General features: G+C 31.6%; 1 protein-coding gene across 2 annotated transcripts in view; it reads left to right on the forward strand.

The window, feature by feature from the left end:
• Nucleotides 1–27519, forward strand: part of LOC143915320 (homeotic protein distal-less-like) — a 111275-nt gene that overhangs the window by 11494 nt on the left and 72262 nt on the right. For both annotated transcript variants that reach the window (XM_077435894.1, XM_077435895.1), the window contains exon 2: nt 14647–15504. In XM_077435894.1, the coding sequence (XP_077292020.1) occupies nt 15204–15504 (301 nt within the window). In that variant the 5' untranslated portion in view covers nt 14647–15203. The remainder of the gene's footprint in view (nt 1–14646; nt 15505–27519) is intronic.

Here is a 27519-nt window from a genome sequence, read left to right on the forward strand (position 1 = left end):
GTTTTCAGAATGTTTTCAAGTACAAATAGTACATATTATATTTTATTTTATTTTGTACTAGGAACATCTAACAGGTAAATGAAATGCACCTTTCTGGCCAAAAACATTGACCATTTTAGACAAGTATTATTAGTATTATACAAAGTAAATACATATCAATTACCATCCACAGAGACATCTTTGGTTAAATTTGTAAATTTTCAGCATTTTATATAACTCGAATTGCTGTAAACTCAATATTTGCAAGAAAATGGTAAGGTGGCTATTTTGTTGGAACCGTTTCAATGAAAATCAGATAAATTGATGGTCCTAATAGAGGTCCTAATAAAACGATGGTCCTAATAGTCACAAATCCAAAGTCTAGCCAGCAGAAACCAATGGGATTTGAACCGGTGACCACTCAAAGCATTATATGCTAACCACTAGTTTATGCTGCTGGTTACATAGCTATATATCTACATATATGCATAGCTATATATATATATATATATATATATATATATATATATATATATATATATATATATATATATATATATATATATATATATATATATATACATGATTTATATATTTTTTTCCAAGATAAACGACGAGGGTTTTTTTTAATTTCGAAACAAATTATTTCCCTTATTTGATTTGATATGTTGAAAAATTGCGAAAAAAACAATTTTTTAATTATTTGAAGTACATTTAAATTATAAAACATTATATAAAAATTCAAAAAGAACACGATTTATGTACTAAATTGCGCACGGATATGAAAAAAAGCTTTCAATGCGGAATATTTTTATTATGTATCTACATATATTAAAATTTTATTTAGATTGACTGATAATGAATACAAATAATGAAAGAAACTTATTTTTACTGCCTTTTCCGTTTTCATCCAGAAGTTCATCGTGACGGCATTGTCGAGTGCAGATTTGTTATTTTAAATTAGTTTTTTTTAATAGATCATTGTCAAGTTGACGAGAGTTTGTCTCCCGCCCTCACGACAGCCCCGCATAAGATCATAATAAATTTAAAACAATAAACAGGCAATACTTCAAATCAAGTACACTACTTCAAATGGCAACCAAGTAGTATCGCACAAAGCTTGCAACAATAAAAAATAAAAAATGCGATTTCATACTTCATAGTAGTGTGCGGCCGACAGTTATGGAGCATATTACATTTTTCGTTGTTTTATCTAGATCTGCGGCTCTCGTCCGCTATATTGTAAAAATAAAAACCCCCCTCGGTCGTCGGAATTATTATAAAACATTACGTCTGGTGGTTTCATCACGCCTTTTTCGCATAGATAGACTCACTGCGGTGTACTCGTACGTACATAGGTACATACATACATATAGTGGTGCACGCACACCGTCCCAAGTGCAGGAGAGCGATATGCAAATGATTGCGTTTAACGTTAGATATTGCGTAGCAGAAAGATAATTTATTCAAAAAGGGATTTATTAGCATAACACGTTTTTTTATTGTCGGCTCTCGCAACGTTGAGCGATCGGTGAGTGCTCCTGCTTGCACCGGCCGCGACAATAAAGCTCTCAGATCGATTTTTACTAGAGTAGAGTTTTTTGTTGTTCATCAACAGTTTCATCTGTTGATGAATGTAATTTCTCATTAAAATATTAGAATGTGAGTATTTACTATACATATGTACATATATTCGTATTGCAATTTTCTTTAATATTTTTTTTGTATTGGATGATTGCTTAAGAGGGCTGGACAGCAGCACCTTGTCCATACAAACGTACTATACTTCTCCCTTCCTCAATTATGGCACTAGAGAAATTATTTTTTAATATGCTTTGGATATCCACCATTGGGGTGCATCTATCGTTTTATTTTTTTGATTTATTATTTTTTATAGGACATAGGAGCCGCCAAACATCTATAAAATCACCTCTTTTTTACACCCACGAAACGGGTCCAGCGTGATTATTTAACGGTCGATTTAAAAAAAAAAATACGCCAATAGATGCACAGAAAGTATTTTTCTCATACCGATGATGATTTTTTTTTTAAAAATTGGTCCAGTTTTGGAGATGAAAATAGTAGTTTTTAAAATTTATTTGGTCGAAACGCAACTGTCGAATTCACTCAATATATATATTGTCGCATTCACTCAATATGTACATACACTCAATATATATATCGAAGAAAGGAACGGTAACAAAATTAAGGTTTCAGGTGTACAGCCCTCTTAAGTTCATGCCGATTTACAGCTAAAAACGTTTGCCACTATTGATGAAAATCAGGGACGAATTTATGCCTGGTATTATGCAATGTATGGTTGAATTGCCTGGCATTGCTTGGGCGAGTGTTGAAGTTGCAGTTGTGGAAAGAAAAGTAATAAAGAAAAGTTTTCGGGAAATCGGATAATATGCCAAATTTGGTGGTTCTAAATTAAAAACTGTAGATTTTCAACCAAAATTTGATAGTTAAAATGAATAGAAAGTATTTATATATTGAAATATATGAGCCATTATAATTAAAAGAGGCAAAAGTCCACTTTTCTTCATTTCGAGAAATATTTCGCAAAGTATTATATTAACTGGTATAATATTTTGCGTTTAAAAATATTTAAAAATTCTGGTGGTGTATGATAGGTCTAACAGAAATAGTATTTTTGGAACTGAAAATTGGACTTCCGCTACTTTCAAATGTAACAACTCATATGTACATATATACATACATACCTAGGTATGTATGACAAGGGTAGTGGATATATTGCGTAGACTGAAGAGATTGAAATGGCAATGGGCGGGCCACGTGGCTAGAAGAATGGACGAAAGGTGGACAAAAGAAGTATTAAATGGTACCCTAGAGAATTCAAAAGGGTAAAAGGAAGACGCAAGTGAAGATGGGTAGACGAAATCAGGAAAATATGTGGGGTGAGATGAATGAGAGTTGTCCAAAACGGAGACGAATGGAAACGTGTTGAAGAGACCTAAATCTAGTTGACGAATGACTAAATGATGATGGTGATATACTTCTGACTGAAAAAATTGAAGAAAATATGTATTATACTATCAAAATCTTATTTTATGCATTTTTGACATAAAAATGCATTTTAGATGATATTATTGTAAGATGTTTCATTATTCATTTTAACAATCTTATATATCGATTGCTTGGTGTATGTATTGTATGTCCATTTTTGAATTGGTATTGTGTTTTATGTTTCTAGATACTGGAATAATTCAGGTTTTTTATGTTGTGTAGAGTGGAAGCGTGTTGGAGAGGCCTACATCCAGCAGTGGATGGTGAATGTCTATGTATAAATGTATACAAATATGATGAATTGAAGTATGAAAAATTTATTTTATATTTTTTGTAGTATGAATTCATATACATACATATATATACATGCATATGTTTGTTTAAATGATAAAGAAGTTATGAAATTATCGGAGATTTCTAGGTGATATAAAGTTTAATGAAATATAAAAAAAAGTAATAATTTAAGAAGTAATGCGGATGAGAATTTTTTAAATTATTGGTTTTTAAAATACATATAAATTCATTCCGAAGTTTGATGCCTAAGTAAATAATGTTTTATAAAAAAATCTAAGTAGGTACATAAATGAATTAAATGTTAATTATAATTACTTACAGATTACAATTACTTGATAATAATACTTGGGATACAATTAAATAAGATAAGAAGCGATTTATAGATTTAAAGCATTAATTCTTAAAGTTTGTTTTGAACTTGATAGAATATACAAAATTGATATCAGAATTATAAGACAGGGTGATATAATTTAATATGCATGTTTTTCAGTATACGTATGTATGTATTGAAATTCATTGACTGTCAAACTTATTAGAACTCGGCACAAAATGAAAATAGTGTAGAGTGCGAAATTAAAAGTTATAAAACAGTAATATTATACAGCAAATCTTACAATACGTAAAATTAAAATGGAAAGATAATACTTGCGTACATATGAAGTACTTACCATAAGATGCAACAACTTTTACCACAAAAACTAAGCAACTCAATATTCAATAGCCAACAATTTCAAGGACCGTTCAAACTTATCACATGTAAGAAATCAATAATTTTTCGATACAATCTATACAAGTCCTTGCGAAACCATCCGCTTGACCGATATAATAAAATACACGTACATTGTGACTCACCAACGTTGATGCGGAATGCAGTTAAACGGAGCTAGAAAATCTACCAGACTTCGGCTCAATCAACGCTCCATACCGAATATAAAAATCGACTCGATAAGGGACACATCACAGCTCTTTCACATCGGACACCGCGAGTGACGCGAGCTATACCCTACCCAACTTCAGCTAGAGGTAATTTGCATGGTGTGGAATTGCTCGTGGCACCGACGAGCAAAGCAACCTGTTCGTTTGTTATAAACGTGGGAAAACCTGATCAATGATAAATTACTTATCGCCGACTCTCAGGTATCTCTACCTACCTATGCAGATAGGTACAACTTGGTGAAGATCAAACATGCAAATTTTTCAAAGACCTATTTTTCAATGCAATTTGTACTCGAAGCCTATTAAACGCTTCTATGCAAATCGACAGCCGGGGATTCTATGGGTAGTGCCGAGGTTTGAGAGCCGCTGCGATTTCAAGGCGAAAAACGTTGCGGTGCATTTTTTTTTGCTGCACGTTCACGTTGGCTCGCAAATTGAGATGTTGCGTGCGTCAATTTCTAGTTTCTTGTATGCAGATTTCTATGCACACGCGCGTATTTGAAAAATAAAACGCATCTCGAAATAATAATAAGAATGATTGTAAAAAAATTAAATGAAAATATGTATATATGGCGATTGATCCGGTGCCGACTCGTCCCATTGTTTCAGAAGCGCTGACGAAGACGTGCAAATTCTAATAACAATAGTACATGCGATATGCAGTGTGTGGAAGGTTGAATTGATAGACAAATCATCAATATTTAAGAAAAAAATGTATTTATTTTAAATATTAATCCAATGCATGTATTTATTTGGTCTGTAACTTAGATTGATTTGATCAATTAATATAAGAAAATCAGTTATATTATCGATCATTGACTTATAAAAAATATTTAAAACAATAAGCGGTTTACTGACCGCTCGTTTTTATTTATAAAGTATACATACATACAGAGCAATATCCTTTTGGGGCGGGGTAGGTTGGCAACGGGCCATATTGGTAAAATAATACATAAATTAAATAATATTTAAAGCTTAAAGACTAGTGGAAATAAAAAAAATGACGTTGCTTTCCTCCACTGTCAACCTAATCATGTCTTTGGCACATTTTTATTTTATTTTTACTTATGTAAAATATATACTTACGTATATATATATATATATATATATATATATATATATATATATATATATATATATATATATATATATATATATATATATATATATATGTATATATATATATATATATATATATATATACATATATATACAGTACCGGTCAATGAAAGGTTTCCAGATTGAAAATATCAATATTTCCTTTTTTAAGATGTTATGTATATGTTTTTATATATTTTTTTTGTATATTAAAATGAAGTTTATAATGTTTGACACATATTTAAGTAGCAAAACAATGAAATTTAAATTAAACTAAGGTGCTATTCAAATTATTAGGAATCAGTAATATATGGGAAGATTTGGTAGGGTAATGAAAAAAATTTTTTTCGTAAAACTAACTTATTAATTAAAAAACTGAAAATCACATTTTGTTGAGTTTAATAATAGGTTGGCTATCCCCTATTTTTTAATACTGCCTTAACCCTTCGTGGCGTCGATTTTATTAAATTTTGCAATAACTCATCCGTTATTTCATTATCCCAAACATTTTTCAATGTATTAACCAATTCTAATTTATTAGAAGGCTTTTTATTTTTGATTTTAGAGCCCATTATAGCCCACAGGTTCTCAATTGGGTTTAAATCTGGGCTGTTACCCAGCCATTCCAAGGGCGTAATGCCACTTTCCGCTATAAAATTCTTCACCTAAAATTTTACAAACAAATATAATGATATATTTTTAATTTAATTTCTAAATTAGGATACTTGGCAATAGAAAAAAATATTACTCACAGTTTTGGAACGGTGACATGGAGCAGAATCGTCTTGGAAAATGCATTCGGATTCCCATGCGTAGTGCATTTCCATTGATGGAAACAAGTGTTGTTCCAAAATATTTTTATACGTTTCTGCGTTCACTGTTCCATCAATAATGGCTAATGAACTGATCCCATGGAAAGAAAAACACCCCCATACCATTTGGCCTGGAGGATGTTTGACCGTCGACTGAATACAGTCGACATTCAAACGTTCACCTAATCTTCGTCTAACGAAGTGGATTCCATCGGACCCGAACATATTAAATTTACTTTAATCCGAGAAGATGACACGTCTACAGTCTGATTCCGTCCAATTGATATACTTTTTGGCCCAATTAAGTCGTTGCAGACGTGCTTTTTTCGTCAAAAATGGTTTTTTCGCTGGTATCCTCGAGAATAAACCGAATTCTCGAAGCCGACGTCGTACAGTTTCGACGCTGATTTCTGTTCCAGTGGCTTCAATGAACTCCGATCTAATTTTCACAGCACTTTTAAATCGGTCTTGTAGACAAAGTCGTTTTAAAAATCGATCGATTTAAAAAGACGAGTTGGTCTGTCTGGCCTTTCCTGACCCTTGTTTCCTTTCCAGGGACGCTGAACTTCCAAATTTCTTAGTAAAATTGAGTACACAGGTATGACTGCATCCTATTTTTCCCGTGATATAACGAGAACTAAACTTTTCTGCTACCAAAGTTAAAATAAGTGATTTTTTAGATTTCGTCAATTGTTTCGCGTTCGGCATGTTGTTTGCGAAATCACTTCAAACGATGCTAAAGCTTCAGAAATCCACGGTCAACTGAGACAAAAATGAAATAAAGGGGTCCCATTTCATCGTAAAAGTTTGTTTGCACAAGTGTTCCAGACGCATAACCGGTTTTAAACCTGCTTTTGCACCGTTTCAGTGACTGGAAACCTTTCATTGACCGGTACTGTATATATATATATATATATATACATATATACCAGGAAGACTTAACAGATAAACGCCAATGCGTCTTTCTGGCCAATCACAAACAACGATATACAATTTTTAGAATAATTTTAAGAAAGTATCATAGAGACATATATGCATAATTTTTTTTACTAATTTTTGACAATGAAATTTGAGATGCTGAAAACTCGAAAATTGTTGTATCTGTTTCAATGCAAATTAGCAAACTCTGGTAGGAAACCAAGGTCTGGCCAGCAGCAACCAGTGAGATTCGAATCTATGACCACTATGTTCGAAAGTATATATAAATTATATATACTTTCGAACATAGTGGTCATAGTAGTTAGAATATTATATAATATAATATTCTAACTACTAGTCCACGCTTTTGGTGCTGTTAACTAGTCAAAGGGAAAATGGTCGTCGCGTTTTATAGTAAATATTCGGCAGTCATAGTATGTCCATTTGTTTCTAATAATTACAATCAATATAACCCTTCGTGCTAAAAAAAACTAATTTTAATTTTATAAATTATAAAAACCCATTGAAAAATATAAAGCAATTGCCTAGTTCAGCCCCTGAAGTGACCATTTTTTCATGTCCTAGTTACCATCCGATATTAAGTAATAACTACACTTGGGCTAGAGAATATTGAGGCACTAATGTTTTTTAAAGCTTTTTTCTCTCTTGTTTTAAACAATGAGGGAAATGTCTGTTGTTATTTGCAATTGCCCCAAGTCTAGTAATATAACATTCAAACTACAAGTGAGATTATATTTTAGATAAATCCACGAAAAAGGCGTTTGCATGACTTGCAGTGTTCATGAATTGTATAATAATTCATTGAAAAATATACAGCAATTGCCCAGTTGCCAATTATTTTATTGATGCCCTAATTATCACCCGACCCTTAATTACCGCAAAATTTTTGTAAAAGTTACTGATTATTTATTGAAATGGTCGATTTAAATTGTTGCCTTAATCAAACATACGTTTTTTTTTCTGAAATTTTCACTACGACAGTATGAAAACAGTGTGATTGTTAAAACTTTAAATGTTTTGCAAAATATAAAATAGATGGTCATAAAATAATGCCAACAATTTGTACGACTACACTATTTTATTTCAAATGAATTTCAACATAAAAGTTTTTTACTGTCCATAAATTATGTTCGCAATACATTTTAGTTCTATTTTAATAGCTACTAATCCAGTGATCATTGTCTATTGTACATATTATTTTTCTTGTTAGTATTTATAGGATTATTTTATTTTAATGTTAGTGTAAAAAAGATCTAAAACATGTTTACAGCTATTTTAAATATCCATAATATGTGCTTTTATTCATATGTTATTTTTAACCAAAAGGTTAGAGCCGACTATCTAAAGCAAATTTTGTTTAGGCATTTTTTGTTCATTTTTATTTTTAAATGAATGTGTGTTTGTCTGCTTTGAAAATCCTTAGCAACACCAAATTTAACGTAACTTAGACTATATACGCGATTTGGAAAGATTTTTTCCAACTTTTATCAACCCGAGCAACGCCTGTTATAAATATGTATATGCATTACCATAGACATGTATAATATGTAAATAATGAAAAAAGTTTTATACAATAAACGGGCAAAAGTTGCATACATTGAATAACAATTTACATATTTAAAGATGCTCGAGATTGATTATATATTTATTATTATATTTTAAAATGTTATAGAGATAATAAAATACTATAGGTGAATACATTGATATTGTACATTATATAAACAGTTTCATATACTTTTATGCGATGAATGTAAACTTAAATTAAAAATAACGAATTTACAAATAATAAAATTATATTATGACATGATGTGTGATGCGTGTGATTTGTGCAATTTTCGTCTCGATTGCTTAGCTCTAGGGTTGGTGTAAAAAAATGGCAAATGTAGTAGATCTAGATTGGTTAGATTCGTTTATCGTTTACGCTAACACATTCCCGACCGATGAATTATCACCGGTGTATACAAAAACACACACATGCGGTCGCCGTCGTACAAATAAATGAATAAATAAATTTAATTGAAATCAATGAAGACAAAATAGCCCCCCTCGTTCAAATTAAGTTATGGCTCGCGCTCCGTAAGTGATTAATAACGGATTTAACAAGGTGATTATTGGATTTAAACATTGGATAATAACTGGGATTGTACCAAATTTATATTTCACTCCAAATAAATCATTAATATTAATAAAACCGCTCCGCATTGAAAAAAACGGTTTCTACTAATTCAGTTTAAATAATAACGCGAGGGTCGGCTCGTTGGTTACGCGCCTCTGAATGCACCGTATCGATTTTTTACACTAATTAATTATTATCGATACATTGCGATTTTTTTTCACCATACGCTTCGTAATGAAACCAATTATAATAAATCACACAATATACATAAGGTGACGAAAAGTTAATAATTTGGTAAACGATCGCTGTTTACAATACTTTTAATTTATCTTCAATTTTATAACGTGTTTTTTTTACAATGTATGTAATTTATTATATTCAAAGTTAATTCAAATAATTCTACAAATGAACACAACATGTGTATTTTTTTACATTTTATTTTCACCATAGTGCCTTGACAGATTACCTACATACATATACAAATATAAACTGAATTTACACGTCATACGTATATATGTATGTATGAACGTACGTATGACCCAATTTCTTAGGAATCGTTTCGACAATTAGATGAAATAAATAAGCAAATAACACATAAACACTCACACTTTTGAATAAAATAAATCTAAATTTAACTTCATTAAAGTTGAGTTTATTCGCCACGATTTTTACGCAGAATTAAAGCCAAAGCTATCTGTTTAGGTACATATATACATACATATGTACATTTGATACATATTCAATCAGTTCTTGCATTGGTTTATATAATAAATATCTGAATTTTATTATTTTTATATTTAATTTATGCCAGAAAAGCCTAACGGGTAATCCCAATTCGCCTTTCTGACGAAAAATATTGTACATTTGATACATGTATTATTAGTATTATACTATTAAGTATTTATATATTATTAATAATAGTAATAATAATAATATATATTAATATAGATATACATAATATATATTAATATACTATTATTATTATTATTATAAGTTAATTGATATGTATTATTATATATATTATTAAGTAAATACATATCAATTAACATCCACAGAGACATCTATGGTTAAATTTGCAGTGTTTTATACAATTCAACGAAATTCAAGATTGCTGAAAACTTGAGATTTGCGAGAAAATGGGTAAGGTTGCCAATCTGTTGGAACCGTTTCAATGAAAATCAGATAAATTGGCAAACTCTGATTGGAAACAATCGATCTGAATTCAAGTGGGATTTGAACGTGTGAATACTTTTTTCAAAGCATTTTATGCTAAAACCTAGTCTATTCTGCTGGTCTGAATTACCCGATATCGGAAATAGTCTTATTTTTATTATATTAACGGTTTAGATCACTATGAGAGAGTAAAGCAGATTTGGTGGATCAAAATTCAAAATGTATATTTGAATAGTGGACAAGCAAACAAAAAGACTTGTATGGTATGTAAATAATGATAATTTACAATAAGGTAAGATTGTTCAAATTAATTAATCTTTTTTTTGTATAATAAATTCAATTAAATTCGCGATGAAAGAGACACACAAATAGATATTCAATAGCAGCCACTCAGCTTGCTGTGAGTATCGACAGAGACGTTAAGTATCATTCATTGCCGGTTAATTAATTAGGCGACCCTCGCGGCGGCAAGTCGCCTCCCAACAAAAGGTTAATTTAACTTTTGTCGAGAGACGGGCAAAAACAAAACAAAAAAAAACAATTTTTCAAATGAATATGAAAAAACTGACCCTCACGATCTTTCGGCGGCTGTGCGGGGGGAGGGGCGGCCAAACAGAACCGTAAGAATGAATTTCGTGCTTTTCCAGTTTGTATTGCCGACACACACGCAGAATTGTGCAACATTTTTTATATGTATATAATATTATTATTTATTATCTATTTCAAATGCATAAATACAGGTATATTTTTTATTATTTTTAACATTTTTTTCTCGCATATAAAAATGTACTGACATACGTTCCAGCACTCTTACTATAATATCATAAGCTCGTTAGAATATTTTTTTAAGCACTTAACCTTCACCGAAATAAGTTTTTCATATCAAAATTATATTGATCCCATTCTTAAGAAATGTGTGTGTGTATCTGTATCAAACACTTTAAAAACATATTTGTACGTTTGATGGAATATCATCAACATTTAAAGCTTTTTACCATCCACTGCTGGATGAAGACCTCTCCAACACGCTTCCATACGTCTTTATATTGGATAACTCTCATCCATTTCACCCCATTCAAATTTCAAAAAATCCATATTCCTTGCGGCCTTCTTTTCACCCTTTTACATTCTCGAATGTATCATTCCAGATCTTTTTTAGTCCATTTTTATAGCTAACTGATACGTCTATTACCATTTAAATGTCTGTACTTGCTCCATTATATCAACTACCTTTATCATACTTCTAACCCAACTATTCATCTTCCTTTCACCCTTTTACATTCTCTGAGGTACCATTCCAGCACTTCTTTTGTCCATTTTATAGCTAACTGATACGTCCATTTAGCTTACCATTTAAATTTCTGTGCTTTCTCTATGATATCAACTACCCTTGTCATACATCTCACCCAAGTATTCCGTTTTCTATCTTTCCTCGCTATGCCGAGCAAACAGCGTTCTACACTTCATTTAAATTCTTATATTCAATTTAAATTAACTCTTAAAATTTAGGCTTTGAAGGTAAATAAATGATTAAAATAGGCATTGATTTTAATAGTTCTGTTTATATTCATCTTTTAATACAAATTCATAAGGCTAACTTAATATGCAAAAACACGCATAAATACATATGTTTTTACTAAATGCGAACAATTTATTTTATTCACTATTTTATATATAATATTATAAAATATTATAGTGATCGAGTATTTTATTGTTAAATTAATATGTATTTTTTTGGTCGATTTGATACTTTAAGTACAATTTTTCAACTAATCATTTGTCATTACGAATTATAAATTTTATAAACAATAAGTCTAATCTAACATAACCTTAAGCCAGCGTGTCATTTGTTACATTTGCTTAGATAATTTTCAGTATAAACCATATCTATTGGTGCTTTTTTACCAAAGACTACTTAATCTCGAGAATATTTTCTTGCAAGCTCGTCACAAATTGATCATATTCGTCAAATCAATTCAAGTTATAATAAAAATAATAGATTTATAAGGAATCATTCGTTATACTTATAGAAATTTTGAGAGTTTTGAAAGCCTCCAAGCTAAGGGCATGTGTTTGCTTTCAAAAGGTGTCGAACCACTGTCTTGCAGAGTGGGTGTGTCACATCGAAATTGGTCCTAAACGTTTCCAAGTGAAGGCGCCACGTATTAATAACGAACGTGGAGAGGAGTGGTGTTGATGAACATCTACAGGGTTAAAATATATGAGCTTGAGATGAGACGATGAGACGAGACCTTTTCGAGAAACGAACACACACACACACACACACTTGGGTATATATTGAACCTAAAAATTTGACCGCAATCCTTCGTTTGGTAGATTTTGCGGTCTGCGATCAAAGAATTGCCTTCGTTGAATCGTACGATTGTTGTATGTAGTTCGAGGAAGTGCGATCGATCGTTGGATCTGAGTACCTATTGTTGGACAAATGTGTCACGTTCTGAGAAGTCGAGGATTTGCCTTGCCTAAAATGGAGATGAAAAATTGTGTAAAATCGCTCGACTCCATTTGGATCGCCATCGCAAGGTCGTTGTCGAAACTTTCTACGCTTTAAATGTCAACGTTGATTTGATGTAAATTGAATATTTATCTTGAAAGGTATTGTGATTTATTGACGTTTCAGTTTTTGGACTGTTTTTATTTAATTCAATTATCGTATTAAAATTTGATTTCATATTAATTTTTTTAGTTTTTGACCATATTTTACATACTCGTACAAAGGTTATATTATTATTAGAAAAATTAATTTAAATATAAATAAGATTAATTGACTTAAGTCGCTTACTTATTTGACAGAAAAAAGAAAATTTTAATATAAAAATAAATTTTATTAATTATTTTTGCGATTATTCGAAATACTTCATCAAAAATCTACCAAATTTTGATACGATGAAATGTCAAATATTTAAATAAAAAAGATTTAAATCTGTATATGTATTATGATTATACACATTTGATGCAAATACAATTTTATTTATTGTATAAAAAGGCAAAATTTAATAAGGGCGCTGACACACTGAGACACGGCACGTGCTTTTTACTTTATTTTTAGATAAACGATAGCACGCCTGATCTATGCTATGGCACGCAGGTCAAAACTCACCCCCTGGATTGTTTTCGGTGATATTTTATCGATAGCGGTGATTCTTATATTTGAGAAGAAATTTTTATTTTATTTTATTTTGACGAGTGCACTTAAACAGATACAATACAATCAATATATCTATACATAAACATTTTATACAAACCGAAATCATACAAAAATCTATAGTGACGTCTATGGAAAAGTTTTTGCAGCAATTTATAATCAAATTGGCAAACCTCAAGAAGCTGAATAACTTAAGATAAGCAAGAGAGATAGGAAAGGAGATGCCAATTTTACTGTAACCGTTTTAATGAAAATCAGAAAAATTGGTAAACTCTGATAAGAAACGATCGACCTGGAGTCACAAAACAAGGTCTGGCCAGCAGCGGGGCTCTAGTGGGATTCAAACCCGTGACCACTCTGCTCAAAAACCTAATATGTTGAACTAGTCTACGCCGCTGGTTAATGTACTTACGTACGAATTAACAATGACATGAGGATACGCCTATCTCATTTGTAGTCGACCTAGGCATAGCGTGCCGTACAATTCAGTGTGTCTGCGCCTTCAAGGCATTTAATATGAAAATATGTAGTATGACTTTTAGAACGTTTTTTAAAATGAGTGTCGTTTTTACAAATCTCTTCTTACTTCAGAAACGATTTGGTCGTGTGACAAAGTTTGGGTTCTTATCCGATCGTTTTTATATGCTTTTTTCAATTTAATATCAATATAATTTAATCACACTCTGGCTAGAACTGTGGCTTATAGTAATTCTCCCGTTCCTCGTGGCCTCCGTTTCTTAAATTCACTGGATGGTGCCATTGACATTTTCTCACATATATCGTCATTTTCTGCACCACTTCCTAAGTTACGGAAGTCGCGACCAATTAGAACGGTTGAGTTGATCAGTGAAGAACTTTTTAAGAATTTATTTTGTCATATTTATTTATTTTTCTTTTCTTCTATTTATTTTACTTGTATTACATGTACTTACTTTTATTTCATATACTTGTATTTCATTTACCCTTTCTTAATCTTAGCACACTCGTCGCTTTGGAGAAATCTGTTAGACGAGTGTGCTTGATTAATTGATGTATTATAAAAATATTAAGCTAAGATTGTGTTTGATTATTTTTTTTAATATATTTTTTGTTTTTGATTTCAGATCGAATCCTTCGTAGAAGACCTCGAAATCTCTACATACCGTATAAATATATAGTTAAATTAAATTCCATACTGTGTCTGTGATACTTACATATAAATAGATAATTTAAATAGGAATAACAATTAAAACTAATTTTAAACGTATACAAATAATGCAAGTGATAATAATTAGTATTGATAATTGTGATTCATAAATTAAATTAATAATCAAAAATAATAGTGCGCCCCCCACACGCACACACACATAGTATTCAAGCCGATCATGTACATTGTAGACCGCGACAGACCCCATCGTAGAAAAAACCGCCGATTCTCAACACTCGCAGCGTGATACCTACACTATTCAATTCCAAGTCTCAAGTATTCATCCATCACCTCAGTTATTTTATATGGTGATTTTAGTAGCACTTTTCGCGCGAATTTAGCGGGTTGTTTTCGGGGGGGGCCCGTTATTTCTCAACGGTGGCAAACCACGGCCAGGCCACGCTGAACTTCGCGGACCCGTTCGGGCCCCCGTCGGACGGGGGCCCACCGGGGACCCCTCAGCCGGAGTCTTCGATGGACCACCATCATCAGCATCATCAGGGTCCTCCGGGAGGGCAGCACGACTCGCCAGGGTTGCCCGTGGCGAAGTCTGCCTTCGTCGAGCTGCAGCATCATGCGGCAGCTGCTGCGGCTGGGTATGGTCCATTCAAAGGTGGTTACCAGCATCCCCATCAGTTTCCACCTTCGCAACCTGACGGTGGGGGTTTTCCGAGTCCGAGGGGTGCGCTGGGGTATTTCCCACCCGTTCATCAGAACTACCCCAGCTATCACCTCGGATCGTATCCTCCACACTGTGCCAGCCCACCTAAAGACGGTAAATTTAATATTTCTCTATTTATTACTATTTATTTAATGTATCTAAACATCGTTGTTGTACTGTAGAGGATAGTGAGGATTTAAATTCATAACATTTGAAATTTAATTCGGATCCATTCCAAATTTTTTTATATCGTATGATAATTCGTAGGTAAGATCCTGTGTTGTTTCGGCTCAGTGAAGATATAAACCGTTTTTACTGTGTAATAAATATTTACTTTCATAGTTTTGATATATGGTCAGATTTTTACTTGATTTTATGCACTCTAAAACAAACGTTAAAGCATTGCCAATCTTAGCTTTTCAATTTTACAAAAGCGTACATATGTATTTTATCTATACGCAGGCCCGGCTCGAGGGTGTATGGCACTCCTAGACAGTAGTGTGGTTTTCAGTCCTTAATTTTTTTTAAAGAATAAATTTTATACATGCTGAAGAGAAAATATATTAAGAAAAAAAAACATAAAAATAAATTTACAAATATTTATTCAAAATAGGCAGGTTGTTGTTCAATATATTATATAATATTTATCAAAATGAATTGAAGAATTGTATCGACTGACTTCATTCGAATATGATTGGCTAAGATATTTAATTTCGTAAATCAAATCCATCCCTGATAGGTATATTGTATATTTCGGTTAACGTCACGTTTCGGTAGTATTTTATTAAAATACAATTCCAACTAACCATTTGTATCGATGACAGTTTACTGTTTGACAAGTTTTATTCGCGAGTCGTTGATATTTGACGGTCGACCTTTTGCGTTAATCGTAAATTATAATATTTTATATGTATTGTTACTTCGAGTAGAAAAATTAATTTGAATATAAAATGTTTCATAAGTTCAAAGAAAATCATTGTTTTTTTTCAATTTTATAATCAAACAAATAGCAGCGACCCTTAGCTATGGCGCCCCTAGTCTGTTGCACCTTTGAGCCGGCCCTGTCCATGAGTATTTTAGCTTCAATCGTTAATCATATTGCATGAAATATATAATCACAAGAGCATGCCATTTTTATTAAACATTTCGAAAACGCTTACGAAGAACCGCCATTATTATGTACTTGTTTGGTTTTTACTTCGATTTATAATAATAGATCCGCGTTTTATTTGGCATAAAAGTTGTGGCTGCGATTTTAATATAGAAAAACGGGAATACCTCTTCACGCTATTTGAACACAGAGTCGTAAAACAACGTGTGCGTATCTCAACTTTTGACGTAATTTATTGAACACATAACAAAATGATTTACAATCGAACATAACAAATTAAACAATAAGCTCTTTTAGCGTTTGATGTGTTTGTTTTAAAACTTCCCAACATTTTAAATATTATTACCCCGTCGTTAGCATGTGCATTATATGAATGATTGAATAAATTAATTTGAAGTTTGTGAAAAAATACACTCAAAAGGAGAACATGTCTTCGATGTGTCGATGCGATTCGGTATACGAGCTCGGTCGTTATAGGCATGTTTTCGCAATATATAGAATAGTATATGATAGAGTAATTCACGTTGAGTCGTCGCCCTTCACGATAGCGACAAAAACAGCGACAGTTGAAGTCGCCTTTGTCACTGGGCCGACAAAGTGGGCCGCGAACCACTTTTTTGCAACCACTGGACCCCGCATACGACGAGTACACTACACCTACGCGCGCCGCGCTAAGCATATTTTAACGCAATATATATTTTTTAATTTATCTAACTATTAATTTATTAATTAATACGCTTTTTTGTGAATAGATAAACATATGTATGGCTAGTTACAGTTGCAAATTAAAATATAGAATAAGTAGTGACGAGCGTAAAGCAATGCATGAAAAATATTGTCTTAAATCGCGGCTTTTTGGGTGGATTTGAAATTAAAATTGAATGACTTTGACATAGATTTCGCATGCATTTGTATATTAATAAATATTGAATTAATAACTAAGTCAATCTTAGTTATTAATTGAATATTCGTGATCGATGATTCAATGATCGACTAATAACCAATGCATATCTGAGGCACAGTGCTTCTTCTATATTTGTCTTTTTCTCAAGTTTAGGTTAAATTGACGATATTTAGCATCTTAATGGGATATAAATACACGTTTTACATTTTTAAAATAATAGTCAGATTCGAAATCGTGTTTCAGCCTCCACAGCCCTGATTTGAATTCTATACAGATTCATATTTAGCATTGTGTATTTGAATCAACATTTTACTAGATATTATTACAATAGTATTTGTCTAAATTAAAATCAATTTAAAAAACGCAAAATGTTATCAATCTTTAAATAATCAAATCGATTGTTCTTAGCCAAAAGTAGTACTTTTCCGATTTGTGAAATTGTATTAAATCTAAGATTTTTTTTAAAAAATTATACAAACATAAATAATGTTTAAATTTAATTTCGCCAAGTTGTAATTTTCACTATTTTAACTGGTTGATATGCATTTAATTTTAGCATTGAATAATTCGATGATTAGAAATCAATTGGCCTGTATTTATTTTGTCAGTAAGTTATGTTATCGGTCACTGACTGCTTGACTACAGTCTGTCAAAAGATACTTAAAACATCAAGCGGTTTATTGATCGGTCAATTACGTAAATGAACGGTCAAAATTTTCGTAAAAGCTACTGACCATTTATTGATAAAAGCTGATCATTTATATTAAGTAATAAATTCAATATACGTATTTGTTACTTCAAATTATAAATTTTTTGCTAATATATAACTTTGACACAATACTTAAGGTGCATTTACACTGAATCGTACGGCATGCAAGTGCTCTTGGTTTCCAGCTCAATTCATACGATCTTATTATTTCATTATTATTCAAACATAGGAATCACTGTCAAACCTATGTCCATATAAGGATAAAAAATCAACTAAAACACTAAAAGGGGTGAGATTTGGGAAGATCGCGACGGCATAGACTAAGCATGCAAAACTAAATGAAATAAATACGTGTCGCCTACGATTCTGTATGTCCACCTTTGGGGCGAAATCACACAGGGGGCTCTCCTAAATTTATTCAAATATGGGATACACCGTTATCGGTCACTGTCAAGCAAGGATAAATACAAGGATATAATTTTACCGAAAACACTCCAGGGGGTGATTTTGGGATGTGTGTGTGCTGTGCGTGTCATTAATATGTGCAAGGCATGCCACAATTTTTTCACATGTCTAAAAGTATCTAAAAAACACGGTAATTGGATTATTACGAACATTGCAATCGCCCAAAAGACAATTTTTGCGATGAAAATCGCGAATACGCAATATCTGGCACTTAAGTTTTCGTTAGTATGGTAGTTATAGTTAGTATGATGGACTTTTCGGCTGCCAGATGTTCCGTTATAGAGATTTTAGTGACTTTTGGGCGAGGGCTTTGTGACCAAATATCACAGAACCCAAGAAACACAAAATTATATACATAATTCGAAATTATACATGATATCTATGGTCAAACATTGCAAAATGCAATGCAAACATCGTATCCAATACGATCAACAAATATTTAGACGACAATTTTTACTTTATCTATGTATGTATGTACATACGTAGTAACAATAGATGAACTTTTATGATCATGCAAAAATTCGAACTCGATATTTTGACTGATTCGAACTCATGTTTTCATGGTCTAGAAAAAATGAGCGCTTTATGAGAAATAATCACCGAACCAAAAAAAAACCATGTGCCTCGTTCTTTCCTGTGTGATTTCGCCCTTATGCAGGTCCTTAGAATGATAACGATTATTAAAGGCCATTGTGGCGCATTAGGTTCTTCCTGTATTGCCACGATGGTCCAAAACGTTAAATAAATAAAATTATTTAAAAAGACACAGATATTGCACTTTCAACGTACATGTACATATTTTGAAATAATTTATTTCATAGAAATTAAATGTGATTTGCTGATTTAAAAATGGCGTTGTTTATAAGTATAGGCATAAAAATATTTGAATTAATTTGATGTTTTATTCTTTGTATCGTTACAATTCTTTTGTCCTGTGATAACCAACGATTAACACAGTCTATAAACGCCTTACCAATGTAAAATGTAGTATTTTCTCATACTCATATGATTAATTGAAGTTTGAAATTTTGTCACAGGCTGCCACTTGTGTGTGTGCAGTATCAAATTGTGCTTTATTGATTAATTACAGACGCCGTGAAGTAGTCGACTTAACGCCAAAGGTTCACGGATCGATTCCCAGGCCCGGCCGGTGTCGCTCTCTTCTCTCTCTCTCTCTTTTTATTTCTTTTCACCGTTCAATTGTATAACACTTAATTAATATGATTAACGTCGTTTGTTTGCACCCAATTGAGTTGCATCAGAATAATTACCAGTAGTCCTTAATTAAAGACGCCGGGGCTTGTGGGGGCACAACGACGACGGCAAAAACACCGCGTGGGTGTTGACGACCATGATGGCTACGGTCGTCGTAGTCGTAGACCAGTCGATATTGGCCAGGGGTCGTCAATTAATTCGAAAAAAAAAAAAAAAAAAAAAAATATATATATATATATATATATATATATATATATATATATATATATATATATATGTATATACACGTATGGTAGGCATAGGCGCCAATTAATGTACGGCGCGCGCGGTGTCGACTTTGTATAATTTTATTGGTAATTAAAACGGATCGAATTTGAAGTTTTATTAACACTCGCGTGTCCGGGATCATTTCTCAGTGTGTTTGAATTAATTTTATAATTTATTTGAGTATATATATCGTAGGTATACGCCCGCGCGAGTGTGACTATCAACTATTCTGGGCGCATGCAGCAGCGAGTTTGTATAATTTTATTACTAATTAAACTTAAATTAAACTAAAAACTGTTAACACATGTTCGTCCTGACGCTTTTTTTAATTTTTGCAATTAATTTTTATTTATTTTTTATTTTTTATGCATTTATTACGATTACGTAGGTATGTATCTACATATGTATGGGTGACCGGAAAAATGCACTCTCGAGACATCCAAAATTTCAACGATGCTCAAGGAGAACTAACGCAATAGAATTCCACAAAAAAGTGTCTAGGGGTATTTGAATGTTATCCATGGGTACCAAACTTTTTTTTTGTGGAATTTTATTGCGTAAGTTCTTTTTGAGCGCCTTTGAAAATTAAGACTTTTCGAAACTGCGCCACTATCGAGTGCAATTTAGTGCATATTTCCGAGAACCGTATGTATGTATGTATGGAAGTACGCGCGCTAATGTTTGCACCGAGTACGAATATGTATGTACATACAAAGTATCACCTTTTATTTATTTTTATTTAAATAATTAAATAAGAATAATACGTCAAAGAGGCTTTTTTAGTAGATTTAATTATATTTAAAACTGATGTAATGCAAAATTACTAGCAAAATTTTTTACGTCGCTTCTTTTTGAAAAAATAAATAAACTGATAAAACTGATTTAAAAAATAAATAAATTCCAAATCTATTTAATCTTGAATTTTTTTACAAATTAAAATATTTTCGTAAGAATGTCAATTTATGGTCAAACATTATTCATATATTTGATATTTTTTTTTTTCTTTATAAAATAAATAAATTTGAATCGTTAACAAACGTGCACTGAGCGTTCCCTTAAGGCCCTGGATTCATGGAAAAGAGGGAGGGGGGGGCAAAAGAACCCGTAAATTATAATAAATTGTTCTAATAAATAAATTTTTATTTTTTTTAATTAGTAAATAGCTTTGAATGTCTGAAAAAAATGGCATTATTTATTGAGATTGGGGGGGGGGGAGACCACCAAAATCAAATTGTCCTTAGATCCTCCAACGTATGTATGTATATTGTAATTGCTATTTTATATGAAAGTTACAATCGATGTCTTATTTATAATTTAAATATTTAATAAAATCAGTTTTAAATTTTAATCGTAAATATTCATCCGGAATCTATTATTTTTGGTTGTATTTAACTCATTCTAAAAATAGTAATGAAATTAAATACATTAAAATCGAACTATGTATGTACGTACATAGGTATACTCTATGTATAGGTACATACATTCTTAGTCTGATTTTGAAATTTTTTATTTTATTTATTTAAATAAATCATAAATCAGTAATTGGCGACCCCTGATCTAGACAGTCGATACGTATGCATGTAATTATTATTTTAGTGATGCGTAAATAGTAATGCGATATTGTACGTTAACCTTTGCAACGAGAGCCACTCGATCATCGCAAGCCATAATAATAACTATTAAAAACCATTTTACTCCAAATATTAATACCTATGGTTAGAATTAATCATTCGTAAGCCAGATTCGATCATTCCGAGTAGGTATGTATGTAAATAGACTTGCATATTTGATAGATTGCGACAATTTGAAAAACGAGACGCACAAGTCGGTTTATATTAATCTATTTGCTTTGTGGGGGGTGCCAATTTTTCGAGCCACCTTTATTTGTTGCCCTTTGGGGTGTTTCCTCGTCACACAAATTAGAGGCCATTATTGTCAGGACGCCACCCCCGAGGGCAATCATTCGTTGGTGAGTTGCTCCGAGGGGTGGATTTGACGGGGGCGGTTGGGGGTGGGATATCCCGCCCGCCGTGTCCCTTTTTTGTGAAAAATCGACGTCGCAATTAGGCGACGAAGGGTTGTATTTATTTGTGCAAAGGTCGATCGGCTCGTTAGTCGGTGGTAATCCGATGATCGGGATAAATCTGAATCTATTATTTGGTAGATTAGAGGCTGGATTGTCTTTTGAAATTATTTTTTATATGCATATATAGATTATTGGAAAAAATGTCAGACGTTGCTTGGGCAGTTGAAAGTCAAAAAACAATGTGAAAACCCAATTATTTTCAAACTACCAGTACTTTTAGATATTGTACAAAAAATTGTGGCTCTGCATTGAAAACTGTGGATTAACTTTTCCGAAAAACAAAAACATTCATACAGTAGATTGCTTAAAATATACATGCAATTCACAAAATATGCTAAAATAAATTTCAGATGTGCTTAAAATTCATATTGGTTGGAATCTGTGTCAAAATATGTATGATGTTGCTTTTTACATTTTTGATTTTAATTTCAAATAATAATTAAAACTTGTTTCTTAAATAAAAATACATACATTTATGTAATTTTACTTTCATATTGGATCGTATTTTTAATTCAATTTCCAAAAGGCACAAGATTTTGAATAAATATTCGTATATATTATACATATGTAAGACATTTATAATTATCACATTTATATGAATATTGGGCAGTAAGTTTTACGAAAATTTAGTGTATAATATAGATAAAAATGAACGGTCAGTAAAACGCTTATCGTTTTATGTATTTTTTGACAAATCGAAAATAATCAAGTAAGCAGTGCCTTATGATAAAATATTGAGCGTCTATTTAATGGCTAAATCAAACGAAGCAACTGACCAAATAAATACAGGCCATTTGAAACTACAAAGCTTTTATTAAATCACACTAAATGATTTAGATTTCAATTGCAAATTTTATTATATTTCATAGAACATGAATACTCATGAACATGGCTTTACAGTTCGCTCCAAAGCGACGAGTGCACTTATACAGATACAATACAATCAATCAATATACATAATCATTTTTATACAATGCGAATTCATACAAGCATCCACAGTGACATCTATCGAGAAATTTTCGCAGCATTTTATAATCAAATTGGCAAACCGCAAGATGCTGAATAACTTAAGATTGGCAAGAGAGATTATAGGAACCGTTTCAATAAAAATTAGGAAAATTGGCAAACTCTGATGGAGTCATAAATCAAAGTCTTGCCAGCAGCTGGACTCAAGTGGGACACAAACCCGTGACCACCTTGCTCGAAAGCCTAATATGCTAATCACTAGTCCATGCCGCTGGTTTAGTAATAGTAAGAAATTATTTTAGTTTCAATTAAGATATATAATTATACAGAAATATAATCATTAAAATATACTAAATATTAACTTAAATATAATACATACTTTTACATACATATTTTCAATTAGAAAAGAGAAGCCAAAAAAATAAAAAATAAACTACATAATCCTTTTTTTGAAAATATTCATTGAAATTTATCATAATTTTCTTCCTTTCGAATTTTCTGAAGGAAGACAATTATGATCAAACAATTTTGTCGCTCCGTTTTTTATTGTTGAAAAGATCCAACATTGATTAAATTTTAGATGAAAGCTTTAGCAACTTTGGATCCTTTCTAGATGAATCATTTAATTTAGAAGACCGTTCCCCCATTAAATCCGCATTAGTCAACCGAAAACCCAACGAACCATCTAACACACACGCGCCTCGACCATTGTTCGCAAATTTTCCATAATTCAACATCGATTAGCACACAGTTGAAAGCTCACAAGCCCCAAAATCCAAATCTGAGAATTAAAAATCAAAGATTTAGCCCCCCTGTTCCCTTCCAGTGAACGCGACACGTTTTTCAGTGTAATCAGTGGCTTATTGTGTCTCGTGTGTGTATTTACAGGGGAATATCATCACTCCACTATTATTGTACGAAGGTTATACATATATAAAATTAACCAATCAAAAGCCGCGGGGGTGCGCCCGCCCGGTCGGGCGTAATAATCAGCAACACGCGCCTCGCTTTAAGAAGCCGTGGCCCCCCCACCGATACTTTCATACGAGTGAACTTCAACAATGTGTCATTTTGTTTCGTGTGATTTTATTTCAGGGCTCAAGTAGAGGCTGATCAAAGGAGCGTGTTCGCGTTTGAATTCGTTAGGATGTCTGAATTGCTTCTGAAAAGGCTATACTATCTTTTAGATTTGATTTCAATGTGTGAAAGTAGTCCAAATTTGAGCATTTTATTCATAAATATGAATCTTCATCATTTTTGAATTAATTTATTTTATTTATTCATTTTATATATGTATGTATTAGAATATGAAAATTTCTAAATGGGACAATTTTTTCATACATATAATCGACTGTTATTTAACTTATTTAGAATACTTTCAAATTTCGCTGATAACGTTAATATTTTTAAGAATAAGCTTGATACTTTTTTTAAACTAAAGGATTTCTGTAATTCTTCTTTCCCATAATCGAATTTCTGTTTTTTTTTTTGCTCTCTTTTTTTATTTTATTATTGTTTTTTTAATGTATTTTAATTTTTCTCATTTTAATTGCATATACATATGTATGTACGTATAATTTGTTACAATATGTTTGATCAAACCCCTTGGGTCTATCGGCTTTGCCGCCTCCCCCAAGTATATTAAATAAATAAAATAAATGTAGGTTTATTATTTATTTAAGTAAACATCTGTTTACGTAATAATAATAATTTCAAATGAAATCTATATATTATTTATTTGTTTATTTTACAGTTTTGCCACAGTGACATTACAGAGTAGTTCCACACCACTATGGCTAAATAAAAAAAAATGGTACAATGAGTAGAAAATACATATATATTATATAATATGTATGTATTGAATAAGAATTAGTATAAAAACATATTAATTATAATATATATGTACATACATATATCTTTGCTTTCTTTATCAAAATTTAAACTTCGAAAAATAATCAAAATACAATAACGTATTCTAAATTACGTCTAATTTTTTATCTACAAAAAATCTAATCGTAATTTTTTCACACTCTTTATAGCTTTTATTCCTTTTATATATTTTTTTCTATTACGTTTACTGATCAATAAAATAAAAAAAATTTCTCACGCCTTAAGATAAGTGCATATGAGATTTTCCCTCGCGCCCTTTTTCCACCCACTTCTTCAATACAAATTGAATTAATCGCCATACAAATATAGACATTATAACCACCCCAAGTTCGAGGGTGTGTTAGTCACGTGTCGATCGAACCGTTCGAAAATGTTTACCGATTAGACACAATACTTTTTATTAGCGCGTATCATACCCCCCCCTCACATACGTATATAATACAATATAATCACAATTGTAAGGCGCGTGTCACTTTCGTAATACGATCAAACGATCTCGACATCATATTCGGGGAAACCACGTAAGATCGGATATTAATACGTGCCGATATATTCCACAGATTGAATCGGCGGTTGCGCAATTTAATTTCTAAGTAGCCATTACGTGTTAATATCATTTTTTTGGTCGCGGTATCGATCATGTCCGTAACTGTACACATAATAAATTTTTAAGGTAGTAGTTGTTATTTGTACATCAATTACGCATTATTCACGCCGTGCACATCCTGTTATGGTGGTTCGTCTTTTCTTCTGTTTTTTTTCGTTATAGTTTTTACTGTTTTTTTTTGTCTCAAGATGAACCCCCCCAGAAATCTAATTACACCTTTGCCGCGGCAGAGTGTAACGTATTGATTTATGTTCACCAAATCCACCGTAAGATTATGATTTATTCTGGTCAAAACTGTATTATGTGTGTTGGTGGGTATGTCTGTGTTGGATTAGTGTGAGAAATTTCATATACATTTGTCTGATATTAAAATATTCAGTTTAGGTACAAATATGCGGATGAGTCAGATGCATAGTTTCCAAAGGGTTAATAAAAAGAGCTGTGTTCAAATTTTAAATGTTAATTTAATCTTTATTTCAATTGAATATATACATATGTATGTACACTCACCTTTACAGATCGCACCAAAGCGACGAGTGTACTAATACAATACGATCAATACAATGCGAATTCATACAAACATCATCCACTGTGACATCTATGAAGAAATTTTTATAACATTTTATTATACACATTGGTGAACCTTGAGACGCTGAATAACTTGAGATTAGCAAGATAAGAGATAGGAAAGGAGATTTCAATTAAAATCAGAAAAATTGGCAAACTCTGATATAAAACGATCGACTTGGAGTCACAAACCAAGGTCTGGCCAGCAGCTACTAGTGGGAAACTCATATTTATTATTTAAATTATTTTAAATTTTATATTAATTTTGGTTAAAAATCATAAAAAATTCGATACAATAAAAACCTCTTTACATTTCACTTAATATGCGATATTTTTACAAGCTTTTTATGAGTTTCACTCTTTTAGTTCAATGATAAAAATTTGAACCACTTCCACTTTTTAAATCCCTTTTGCTATTTTACCGACATACGGGGGCTAGCTAACATTGAAGTAAGCTAATGTTTCCGACATGAAACTGGAGGAGTTTCATTATTAACGAACTCATTAAGAAATTATATTGTAATCTTGTGTCAGTTCGAAGCGATGACAGCTACCTATCCAAAATCGGCTTTCCACCACTCCTTTGCAAACGCACAGGTTAAAAACTTGATCATTAGTAAAAGTTATATTTTTCACTCTCATATAGAAATTGTAAATATAAAATTATTATATAATATAACAAGCTATCAAATATACGTTTTTAATTCACTAATAGATAACATATATTCATGAAAAAATCACACAACGATTAAACAATAAATTATTCTATGTAGAAGCTTACATCTGTACCTACCAGAAAAAAATAATTGAAACATAAATTTCCTATAAATCTTGAATGTAAAGCATAGTTTGCATTCATCAAGAGTGCCAATTCAATTTAACCGTTTAATTGACCGATTTCAATTCCGCGCTGAATTCTATTTAAATGTTAATATAGTTTGATTTTGATTTTTAAATGCTTTTTATTATTACTAAATTATATTCACAATACATTTTATATCTATTTTAATAGCTACTGATCTACTGATCATTTTCTATTTTACAATTTTAATTTTTGTTAGTAATCATAGTATTATATTATTCTAATGTTAATGTACAGCATTATAGGAAAAATAGCTCAAAAACCTATTTACAATTCTTATAAATGTTCATAATACATCTAATACATAATATTAATTAAAGACTCTCTAAAGTCGATGATCTAAAGCAGATTGTGGTGTTTAGGTAATATGTGTGTTATACCTGAAGGGTATAGACACTTTGTTGTAATCACCGAGACTCTTCACAAGTGTGTTAGTATGGTTATTAGTGATTCTGTCATAGAAGAAGCTCCATTAGTATT

Source organism: Arctopsyche grandis, chromosome 8 (genome assembly GCF_051622035.1).
Source record: "Arctopsyche grandis isolate Sample6627 chromosome 8, ASM5162203v2, whole genome shotgun sequence".
Classification (NCBI taxonomy): domain Eukaryota; kingdom Metazoa; phylum Arthropoda; class Insecta; order Trichoptera; family Hydropsychidae; genus Arctopsyche; species Arctopsyche grandis.